Raw genomic sequence first — 12728 nt, forward strand, 5'->3', positions numbered from 1 at the left:
ATATTATCAGTTCTTGATATCATTTTTAAAAAGGTGAAAACTCACAATACTAAAAACCAAAGGCTGAAGGATAAGCTAAGACCAGACTTGGGAGGAATCCCCATAAATAATAAGGCGGATGGGGCTGGACTAAGAAAACCAACCCAAGGTTAAAGATACCAGAATCTGCCATGAGAAAGGTAGGAAGAGACTTCTTACACCTGTCCTGCTGACCAACTCCTTATCAGCAACTGCAAGTTGGATTCAGATCTTAAGTACTGAGCAGCTGTCTTATCAATACAGGAGTACTACTTTTTCTAAAAAAAAAAAAAAAAAAAAAAATTTATGCAAGTAGTAAATTTCCTCTAGAGTAATTAGGAAAACTTAAGAAGCACTAAGGAAAAATAAGATCTGCTTGCCTAGGTGATTGGGACAATATTCCCTTCATTACTTCTACACCTCAACTCTGTCCCTCCCTCCCCTCCATACCACCATCATTCAGAGATGATAATCCAGGAGACAATGGGGCAGGAAGTAGAGTCCCACAGGCAGTGACACTGCATTCAGGAATAGACATAAACCAGGACAGGAAGAGAGAAGGTAGCAATGCATGCTGGGGAATGTAGTCTTCTGGATACTCTACGGATTCAGCATATCAAAGAATCAGTGAGTGAGGACCAGAGAGAAGCCCATCCTAGGCCAATCCAGGTGCTCTATTAAATGATCACTTAGTTTGGAAGTCTGGCTAGGCCTGCCTCATTGGAGGATGAAGGAGGAAAATTCTAACAGAGTAAATGAGATAGGGGCGCCTGGGTGGCTCAGTCAGTTAAGCGTCTGCCTTCAGCTCAGGTCATAATCCCAGGGTCCTGGGATCAAGCCCCATGTCTGGCTCCCTGCTCAGCGGGGAGCCTGCTTTTCCCTCCCCCCGCCCCCCCCACTCGTGCTCTCTCCGCTCTCTCTCTCTCAAATAAAGAAAATTAAATTAAATTAAATTAAAAAACAGAGTAATGAGATAGATTATATAGAGCTTGGGAAAAGAAGTGGAATCCTCAGAAAGCTTAGAGGAAGAATCCATCTCTGAAATTTCTAATGTAAGGCCTTTGGCTCAGGTCATGTCTCAGGGCCGTAAGGTTGAGCCCCTTGTCGGCCACCATGCTGAGCATGGAGCCTGCTTAAGATGCTCTCTCCCTCCCCAGCAGAGGGAGAGGGAGAGAGAATCTTAAGCAGAATACACAACAGAGATCCAAGAGGCCCTGATGGACAGAGATCAGGTCAATGGAACAGAAACAACAAATAATGGCAGAAGAAACAGCCTGAGCAGAAGAGAGAGCTTGGGTGCGCTGGTACAGTCTACCACTTTCCAGCAAAGACAACGGGGAAAAGACACATCTACACACAGCTTGGAAATCTTTTTTTTTTTTTTTGGCTTTTCATTGCTGGAATTTCAAACTCATATGAAAGTAGACTATAATGTATGGCCTAGCTCATGAAGTCTGGCAATATTTTTGAATAATAAAAATCAAGAGAATATTTTCCCAATCATTTAAGGCAGAAAAGTTAGACTTGCCTTAAAGGAAAATAAACTAGTTTTGAATTTTGCTACAACACTAGATGTCAGAAGGTGAACAGGTGAAGAGAGGAATGCAAACAAAAGTCCACAGATTTGGGGGCGGGGTGAGGGGCCAGGGGATAATGCTGTCTGCAGCCAAATGATCTTTCCTCTGCTAAGAAGCTCTTTCGAGGTAGCAAGGACTACTGTATGCAACTTACATGTGTTAACTCATCTAATCCTAAAAATGACCCATGAGGTAGGTCTTACTATTATGCCCATTTGTCAGATAAAGAAATAGAGGCGCAAATAGCCGGTAAGTGGTAGAATCATGATTAAAACTGAGGCAGCCTGGTTCTAGACTCCTAAACTTTACACACTGTATGCTTTCCCGGAGCACCTCAGAGACTCAGAACTAAGTTTCCACCGTCTGTGGGAAAAAACTACTTGAGGACATGTACCGACATATGAAGAAAAGAAGCAGAATCAGGAACTCAAGGCTGGAAAATTGTGTATTAAAAGGACTGAACCCCATTAAACACAGAGCCGAGCAGAGCTGCGGTGTCAGGGGAAGTAAGAAGGACAATCCCCTCGGGTGTAAATTTTAAAGTGGCACCAACAAGACACTCAGTAATCAGGATAAATGACATTTTCACACAATATTTTTAAAACCAAAATTAATGGAAAAAGTCTTGCAAGACTCAGTCTCCCTTGCCTCGCTGCATTGAATCCTGTCTTAATTTAAAATTTTGATATTTTGTTCATCCTGGATTACTTCTGCATTAATTTTGGTTCAGAAACATGTCATTAAAGGATCATTATCTTAATTATTTGGCACCCCTTAAATTTGTGCTCAAGGTGAGTGCCTCATACACCTCACCCCAGTCCCAGGCCTGGTAGTGAACTGGAATAATTTTTCTAAACATGGTTACATGACTGAGTATTAAATCAAAATTATTTTAAAGAGATTTAATCATTACCACATTAAGTATTAAATTAATATTAAGATATTAACAATAGCCCCCATATTATATTACCAAAAATAGGGAAGCATATCAGAGAAACAGGAAATTAAAGTATGCTGAGTTTTCATCACTAAAGGAGAGAGTCAAAAAGAAGTGTCATTCTTGACTTTGATGATTAGAAAAATACAGGTTAAGTTTATGTTTAGTACAGCATTATTTAAAATAGCCAAATTATGGAAGCAGCCCAAGTGCCCATCCATAGATGAATGGAGAAAGACAACACACACACACACAAACACACACACACACACTGGAATATTACTTAGCCATAAAAAGGAATGAGATCTTACCATTTGCAACAACATGGATGGAACTAGAGAGTATAATGCTAAGTGAAATAAGTCAGTCAGAGAAAGACAAGTACTATATGATTTCACCCATATGTGGAATTTAAGCAACAAAACAAACAAGCAAAGAAAAAAAAAAGAGAAAATATAGGTTAAAGAATGCTTATGAAAAACATAATGTCAGGGCGCCCAGGTGGCTCAGTCAGTTAAGCATCTGACTCTTGGTTTTGTCTCGGGTCATGATCTCAGGGTCATGGGATCGAGCCCCATGTTGGGCTCTGTGCTCAGCACGGAGTCCACTTGTCCCTCTCCCTCTCCTCATTCCCCAGCTCACGAGTGCATTCTCTCTAAAATAAATAAATAAGTAAAATCTTAAAAAAAAAAAAAAAAAAAACGGGCACCTTTGTGGCTCAGTAGGTTAAGCATCTGCCTTTGGTTCAGGTCATAATCACGGGGTCCTGAGATTGAACCCCACCTCGGGCTTCCTGCTCCGTGGGGAGCCTGCTTCTTCCTCTCCTCCCCGCTCGTGCTCTCTCTCGCTATCTCTGTCGCTATATCTCTCTCTCTCTCTCAAATAAATAAATAAATTCTAAAAATTAAAAACTAAAAAAAAAAAGTAACTGCTACTAAAATTTATATACATATTGTTCCCGAAACACTAAAGATGATGAGTCAAGGAAGTACAACCTATGTAGCAAAATAAAGAGAAAACAAGAAAAGCCACAGGGAAGCAGGAAAACAAAAAGCATAAAGGATTACACTACCAGGAAAACAAACAGCAGTTTAAATAAATAAATGGACTGCGTTACTCTATTGAAAGGCAGACTCTCAAGACTGTGTCCTAAAACAAACGCAAGTCTAGACCATACTTCCTTAATTATAAGACACACCCATTTCCCAAACGCTCCGGAACAAGTTTGTCCTACAGTCAGTATCGTGTCAGATTTCATCTGCAGCTTTTTCCTTCTCAGGAGCACTGAGGATAATGGTGTGTTTTACTACTACTGACAGTTGAGAAAATATGCCGCACCTATAGAAATTGACTCAAGTAGGAAGATGGTCAAAAGTAGGTTCTCCAGTAGGAAGGAGGTCTCAAGTAGGAAGAAGGTCAAAAACAGACCGAGACGTACAAATGAAAGAACAACTAGGAACAGACATTACCATGTGGCTGCTGACAAACTGTCAACTCAAGTAGCTGGAGATCCACTGGCTTTCGTTCCCTCCGGGAACACCCTGACGCTCATGAGCGGGGAGACCATGGAAGATGATAGAACAGAAGAGAACAGGAAGGCGGAGGGTGGTCCACCGAATGGCAAATCCAGTCCTTAAAAGAGGCTTTTTACACACACCTGCAACTCCTCACACGACACACCATAGTCGATAGGACGACACCAGGAGGAAGGAAAGCAACCGTATATGGTTTAGTTCCCTGAACCAACTAGAAGCAGAAAGAAAGCGACAGAAGATTTAACTGTGGGCATTAAGACTGGACTGTGGAACTGCTTTCATCTGTCCTTGGCCTTAGCTTCAGCCTTGCTTGGAGTGCTGAGGGCTGCAGTCTCCATGCCCGGGCTAAGAGGCCTCTGCCTAGAGGCCTCTGACAGCACCCAACCCTCGTCCTGCAACACAGTGACTTCATGCATCCTATGCTCAGTAAACCTAAGTCTTCCAAGAAGAGAAAGATGGATATTGACAAACCTGAAGACAACAGAAGGCACATTTACAATGGAAAGCTACGATGTTAGTATCTAACTGCTTTCTTTAGGGAGAATGTGCCACTCAAAATCTCCCTTTGGATAGCTCTAACAACAACAAAATCCACCCACCTGAAATATTCTACAATGCTAGTTTTTCTTTTTTTCTCCAATATGCTATTTACTGGAGGAATCATCACGTTTCCATCTTGGCTTTTAACCACAAAATGAGGGAAAGTGACTCGTGTGGGGCACATCCTCACCAGAAGCGGAAGGTGTCTGGAAAGAAGGTGTAAGAGACAGAGACAACAAAGTGGAAAGAGAGGAACACTGGCAGTCTGAGGACGTCTCTGGAAAAAAGAGAAGCACAGCAGAAGGAAGAAGGCCACCCAGCCAGAGAGGCCACAAAGGCCTTATGAGAGGCTCACTTATTCACCCTTTTTGCCAAACCTCCAAACGGAAAGGCCAATGCAACTGGCTTCTTCTAACTGACAAGCCCCACAAACCTTATAAGAGAATGAAAAAGTTATTGGAAGGACAAGTTAAGAAAAGCACATTAAACTCTGCTCTGGTTCTCCCCTCTTCGATGACACATCTCTTGATCTCTTGTCCTGATTTATGTCCAAGGGCATGTGGGTCACCTGCTGCAATTCCCCAACACCCTGCTGTCACTTGCTCCGGCAGTTCTGACTTCAGCATTTTTTCCCAACATGCCTTGCACCGACCACACTGTCAGCATCCAGCTCTTACCTGGCACTAGAATGTATTTGTCTGGTTACAGGTGTCTGCTCTGACTCCTGAACCATGCTCCCCAGATCAAGACCTGCAAGCAAGGAATTAACCAGAAGCAATGCCAACAGAGTACTCTGCACTCCAAACCACTCCAAAGGTCCAGTTTCTCTCCCACACTGACAACCCACCCAAAGCCCAGACCCTCAAGTAGCTCTCAGCTTTTTCTAACTGTGAGTGAAGTCCTACCCACCTTTCCAAGTAGAGACGGAGGCACGCATCTAGACTGAGGAGAACGGATGCCTGCCTACCGGCCCCCATCCATCATTTGCCTCCATCAAGCTATTCAAGTAGATTTAGTAGTTCCCAGGAACAGAACTACAGGAGCTGTGGCCTAAAGGGCAAGTTACTTGATTAATCTGAATTACAAACTTCTCCATAAATGGAAATTAAATGAAACATTTCAGGCTACTATATCTTAGAGATAAGATCAGAGACAGGTCTAGGAGCCCAAAACGCGTAAATGGTGGGCAGACGAATACTGAAGCATTTTTGGATTTCAGGTCAGTTGCTCCTGTGCTTGAGATGAAATGAGCGTTAAGGAGCAACATTTACAGACAAAGGCTCCAAAGCCAACTGGTTCCCCAGAAGATACAATGAAATGCTATGGAAGATGAAATGCTACAAGCCCACAAATTAATTTCTGATTCAGAAAATTTCTTTAGGAAGAAATACAACAGTGGGAGGATCAGAAAGCAAAGAAGCCAGAATCAAGAACAATGCGTGTGGATATTTAGTATGCTGTAAGCAATCTGTGCCTCCCTGCCCATCGAACATTTAAAGGAAACCCTGATGGAGTTTCACTGTAATGAGATTTTGATTTCCATCAAACCAGGATGGCACTCCTTAGATATAAGCATTATGCTTTTATCCGTGGGAGTCAGGCTGCTGTAACTATTGTCAAGTTCAAGAGCCCTAAGATTCCAAGCAAAGATATTTTGTGCTGACATTCCCCACGTTGCCACATTTTCTTCTTCCATTAGCTTGAGATTCTGGAATTCCATTTTAACTGCAGGCAAGTATGATGTTTTGGATGCAGGAAGTAATTCAATTGCTTCCCCCAATGTGTGCCAGAGATTGAAAAGAACCTGCACAATGTTTTAAAACTGAAGGGGCTGTTATATGAAATTTTTAGGAGGGTTAAAAGTTAAAAGAAGACAAGAAAACAAAATAACCTTTGTGATGCTTCAAGCACCTTCTATCCTCCAACCTTCAGCCAAGTTCCTTGATAAAAATGGTTAAAAGGAGGGGAGGGGATGGGGAGTGGGTGAAGTAGGTGAAGGGGATGAAGAGGTACAAACTTCCAGTTATAAAATAAATAAGTCACAGGGATGAAAAGTACAGCCCAGGGAATACAGTCAATAATATTATAATACACTTAGGGGCAGTCAGTTGAGCTTCCAACTCTTGGTTTTGGCTCAGGTCATGATCTCAGGGTCATGAGATCAAGCCCTGCATCGAGCTCAGCACTCAGCACAGAGTCTGCTTGAGATTCTCTCTCTCTCCCTCTGCCTCTCCTGCTCGTGCTCTCTGTTGCTCTTTCTCAAATAAATAAGTAAATCTTTTTTAAAAATAATATTATAATACACTTACTGTGGTGAGCATTTCGTAATGTATATATAATTGCTGAATCACTATGTTGGACCCCTGAAACTAATTTATTACAGGTTAACTATACTTCCGTGAAAAATAAAAATGACCAAAGAAGTGGCAAACAATAGTGATTCATAAGTTTGCTGTCACTGGATGAATAGGTTTTTAATATGAATATAGTAAATATAGTATAAAAACAACAACAAAAGTGACTAAAAGCAAGGGAGGAAGGACAGTCACATGGGGCAGGGGTGTAGGAAAGGGCAGGGGAGACACAGGAGGTAATGCTGTATACACAGTTTCAGGGATATTGCTTGGTCCTCCCAGATAACTTCCATTTCAACCTGTCATCACATCTGAAATTCTACCTGGAGCTTTGTCCTTCCAAGCTCTTAAAAACACCATTTTTTTCCCAATGAAAATCAGGAAAAAAAGTAGAAAGCTGCTAGAAACCAGCCCTGCAGAAAGATGTAAGGGATTCATTTTAGGAATAACAAAATGGTTCAAGTGTATATTTACCAGTGAAACATTCCTGAATGCGCCCATTAGGTTGCAGAGGCTGGAAGTTACGATATTCCGTGGGAGAGATCACGGACGCCTTGAACAGCTCCCCAGTGTAACTCAGAATCTGTGCTCAAGCCCCAACGGGGTCATTGAGACTCAGTCCAGATCTGAAAATATCAAGGAGTCCCATGGGGGGCTGCAACATTAGAGTTTCATTTTTCAAGCTGAGAAGGAAGAGGAAAGATAGAAAAGCAGGTTTGGGCACCTTCACTTTGTGCCTGAATACACACGCACACATCCCCTAGGCTGGATCCTGCACCAAAACCTTTTTCTTTTGTTATGAAGGACATTAAGAGAGTAATTGGCAAAATTTAGTGAGGTCTACAGATTAGGGAATAGGACTGTACTCATGTTCATTTACTGATTTTGACGACTGGGCAGTCATTACATAGGAGACATTATATAAAGGACATTATATATAGTGTCCTTTTTCTTTTTAAGGAAATATATACTGAAGCATATAAGAGTAAAGATATAGCATGTCTGCAATTTACTCTGAGGTGGTTAGAAAATTATAATATGCTTAGAGAGACAGAGAGAGAGAGAGAGAGAGAAGGGAGATGATGAAGCAAATGTCATAAAATGTTACCACTGGGGGAATTTGGAGATGGAGATATGAGAATTTTTCATAGTATTCTTGTAACTCTTCTGGAAGTCTGAAATTCTTAAAATAAGGAGAAAAGTAAAGAAAATAAATACCTGCCAGTGAGACAGTTGTGATGTGAGCAAGACAGCGTCACTGGCCCCTGTGAAGGGTCCCCAGAGCCGACTGGTGGTCTGTTCTGGATTAACAAGGAACCCCGGGCAGAGGAAGGCGTCCGCCACACCAGGAAGCACCCGTCTCTGGCCTCAGCTCGGCTACTTGGCTGGGTGGCCTTGGGCGAGTCATTTACCCACTATGAGCCTCAGCATCTCATCTGAATGACGGGCATAATATTATCTAGTCTGTGAAGATTTCAGAAAAAGTGTAGAAAGGCCAAACTCTGGCAGGATCGGAGCTCAGTAAATGAGAGTGGGTAGGACAGAAAGAAACTTCTCTGGAAAACCAACATCCCTCTTAAACTCAGTGCAACAGAGGGCAGAGGGGACTTGAGAAAAGCATGAAATACAGACCGTCACTCATAAGCTAGCTTTGCTTTCATCATCCAAGTTGTCTTGTTTCCTCAATAAGTGAACCCCGGGCAACAAAGCTCAAGGAGGCTTCTGTTGGTCTCTTCATTCTAATCCTTTGTAATTATATACGACATGGCCAACCTCAAGCTAAGTTCACCTTCATCGCTGAATTTAATCTTCTCTAATATCTTTGTATCTGCTTATTAAGTCCTCCTCCAAAAGGATTGAGGCATCTTCAGGGAGTGTATTATTATCTCTAGCTACTTGATAAAGAGCTAGAAATACTCCTGGTATGTATTGAAGAGAAAGGCTCACATAGGTCCAGGAGGAGGCATGCAGGAGCATGCTCCCTGAGCCATGCGAGCAGGACCAAGCACGGGAAGCAATGTGGGAATCCTTCACCACAGTGTGGGGTACATCATGGTGGACGCACATCAAGGCGCAGTTAGAAAAATGGATGGCATGGCAATGTATCTCAGAAACACAGCACGGAGTGCCAAGTCACAAGTGGAATGAGCTATAGAACAAGATGCCAGCAAGCCTGAAAGGAGTTCCAAAGTATTCATGTAAACACATCAGTTAAATCTTTCATGGGATGTTATAGTTCTAATTGGTCAAAGAAAAAGATATCCCAAACTGGGTAGAGAAGGAGGGAGGGACAAATGGAGAAACAGATGGAATAAATGGAGAGACAGGTGGAAGGTGGATATAGTGGATTTAAAGGAGGAAGGCCACAGGGGAGATCCACACAGACACACAGACACGCACCCCAGCTACTCATGGGCAAACCCGCCCGCCAGGCGGTCTTACCTGAGGCCCCCGGCTTGTGGCCGGGCTGGCCCACGTGCTGCACACTCTGCTGCAGCAAATGGAGGCACTCCCCGAGGCAGCTGAGGGTGGCAGCGGAGGTAGCTTTCAGGAGGAGCAGATCCTGGTCCAAGGCAGTGAGGGGGCCGGAACCCGGCAGAGACTCGATGGCATGCACGAGGTTCTTCTGCTGTCCTTCCACCTGGTTCATCATCTACAAAATGGGAAGACAGCAAGGGGGTGAGAGAGGACAGTCCTCCATTCAGTAGGCTGCGGAGCAGCTCTGACACCCGGGGGGCCCGACAAGAGAGGAAAGTGGGGAGAGGAAGCATTACCCCCAGACTATGGGTGGCGCAAGAGTCCACTCAGAGGGTGTTCGGTACACGTTAGCGCTTTGACAGTGCAGGCCTGGGTGACATCTAAGTAAATCTCTCCAGAGGCACACAGGTGCAGCTCTGATCACAAGAGCATTTTAGAACCCCCTGAGTTAAAAGGGCCCATTAGGGCCATCTGCATGTATCATTTTACTGATCTTCTGAAGGCAAGTCAATGATATATATGTTAAAGGTAGAAGTCTTTGGGACCGTTATTAAGGTTCTTTCACTCTGAAAGGTTATCGGAGACAGTGGACGAACTGTGGCTTGGCCTCAGAGCGAGGCTAATTCCCTGCTTTTCCTCCAGCCCCAATGCCTAGCTCCTTGGCAGTCTTTTTGAAGCTCAAGAAACAGAAGTGAAATTTCAGGCTGGCATTTGCATGGGTGAGATCACAGTGAAGCCAGCCATGAACCATTCCATTCCACCCTAAAAATGCTAAATCGGCTGTGACTTTAACACCATGTAAGATGCCAGGAGGAAGAGAAAACCCAGAAACTCTAGAGGCAGCCCTGCGCCACAGTTGAAGCTCTGACGGCCCCAAAGAACCATATTCTGTGTCCTGGACTCAATCCATAAGCTGCAGATAAGCCACAGTCCACTCGCATCTTGGAATTGACAAATCAAGGAGAGAGGAAGTCAAGAACTAGAAAAGAACTTGACTGGTTAGCTTGTGAGTTTGATCTCCCTCGTGTTCCACAACTTTCTAAACAAGACCGTGCACATAAAGTGCATGCCTAGCAAACAAACAGTCATTCCGGGAAAGGGGAGGAGGCCAAGCAACCCGCCGAGGTCCCAGGGCTGCTCAGCATCAGAGGCTGCAGCCAACTCTTGGTTTCTAGACTCTGGTCCACTGTTCTTTCAGCTGCCCACACGAAAGCCATCCTTAATTTAAGGCCATAACTATGGCTTTGTCACTGTCTTCCCCAGAAGATCCTTGTTATCCTCACGATATCACCAGGTGGGAAGAAGCAATAATTCTGTAAGGACCCCTGGACTTGGGCCACAAAACTCATTCCATGCTCAGCCTTATTTTTCTGTTTCTCTTTGAAAACAGATACCTGCTATTTTCTATCATTCTGTGTAGTTATCAGCTTTAAAAAAAAAAAAAAAAAAGCTCATCCATTGCAATCCTACTTATCAAAATAGGTGCTGTTACTTCAAAAAGGAATTTTTTAAAATCACTGTTAAGCCTATTGCACCGACATGGCTTGGAGTTGTCACTTCAATGTGCACATTGATCCTTTGGCCATGCAAATTATTTTTTGCAGATTATAAAGGTTATACCTGGTTCTTCTGGCTCCTAAAAAAGTACCTGGGGGCACAACTGGGCCTCAATAAGTATTCATTTCTGCCTTCAGATCTTTGCTTAAAAGTCATCTTCTCAGCAAAGCTTCCTGAGCTACATTAATTAAAACTGTATTTCCAGGGGCGGCTGGCTGGCTTGGTCGGTAGAGCGTGCGACTCTTGATCTCGGGGTGGTGAGTTCAAGCCCCACCTTGGGTGTAGAGATCACTTAAAAAAATAAATCCTTAAAAAAAAAAAAAAAAAAACCTGTATCTCCAGCCCAACCCTTGGCACCCACCCCACCCTCCTTACTAATTTTTCTGCATAGCACTTACCACCTTCCAACCTAACTTGTCATTTACTTATTGTGTTCATTGGGGCTAGTGTGAAAGCAGGGATCCCTATCTGTGCTGTTCACTGATATATCCCAAGTACAGTAAAAATATCTGTGGAATGAATAAATGAATCCCCAGTCTCACTCTTCTCTGAGGTGCAAAGGAACTGATTTTTTGACACAAAGTCTACAGAAATCATTATACTCGATTAGCATAATATGGCTGAAGATTTAGTAAAGGATAATACCTCTATTACCAGTTTAGGTTTACCAAGAAACTGCCAACTGGTTAAATTTAACTTTGCACAAGACAAAATGTTTGTGTGTTCTTTGACAGTTCTATATATAGAACTGACAGAGAGAAGTGGGTCTTGAGCTATTTGTCATAGTCAACATTTCTGTAAATTCCCACCATAGAATCTTGTCTTAGAAACATGAGGTGTTGAAAGGGAAGAAGAAAACATAATGAAGAAACAGGTAATACATTGTTCTTGAGTATTATGGATGATACCATAATGCTTAAGAGAAAAGGTGAGTAAAATCAAGCCATTAACCATATGGGATACACTTGTTTTTAATCAATAAAAAGAACTATATTCCAATTATATAATATAGAATAAATACTTGTTATTTCACAAGCATAAAATATTACGTTAATCTCAGGTAATAAAAACACAGAATTGACTTACAGAATTTTCTACTCCATTACAAGAAAGATGCATGCCCAGAAATGGAATCCACATATCTGCTCTCTGAAAAGTATTCAACGTAATTGAGAGCCTCTCACCAGTGCCAGAGGCAGGATGTCCTGCTTGGGGGTGGGGGTAGGGGAGCACCTGAACCGGCAATGGGGGAGATTTGACAGTTACAATGCTTTGACACTGAGTGGTGGTGGTGGTGGGGGGGGGCATGTTAAATGCCTCACAGGCCAGGGCACAGTCCTCCTAAAACATGTCTCACACTGCTCAAAATGCCAATACCGCCCCATTAAGTAACTCTGTGCTAGAGTTTTATCAATAACCAGGAACCTGATGGATTCCAACATCTTTCTGGGTAAACTGAGCCTAGCACAGGGCTTGACACACAGTAGACATTCCCTAAAGATTCATTTTCTCCCCCTTTTCCATGTGATACAAAACCGAACTACTGACTTTAATAACACAACTGATGTCATCTTCACTTCGTATTAGTTTCATCAAGCTCCAAAAGAAATTGAAGGAACCCTCAAAGAGATGAAGGATTCCTAGCCTTGGAGCTGTATGTCACAGTTATTACTGCTCTAAAAGTTCTAAGACTGGGAGGCACAGATGAAGAGTCTTCATCAGACTTCGGAAT

At 42.9% G+C, this 12728-nt stretch overlaps 1 protein-coding gene across 3 annotated transcripts in view; it reads right to left on the reverse strand.

Moving 5' to 3' along the window:
• Positions 1–12728, reverse strand: part of OSBPL10 (oxysterol binding protein like 10) — a 307285-nt gene that overhangs the window by 69555 nt on the left and 225002 nt on the right. For all 3 annotated transcript variants that reach the window (XM_032408850.1, XM_032408852.1, XM_032408851.1), the window contains exon 5: positions 9404–9614. In XM_032408850.1, the coding sequence (XP_032264741.1) occupies positions 9404–9614 (211 nt within the window). The remainder of the gene's footprint in view (positions 1–9403; positions 9615–12728) is intronic.

Source organism: Phoca vitulina, unplaced genomic scaffold (assembly GCF_004348235.1).
Source record: "Phoca vitulina isolate PV1807 unplaced genomic scaffold, GSC_HSeal_1.0 scaffold10, whole genome shotgun sequence".
NCBI lineage: Eukaryota > Metazoa > Chordata > Mammalia > Carnivora > Phocidae > Phoca > Phoca vitulina.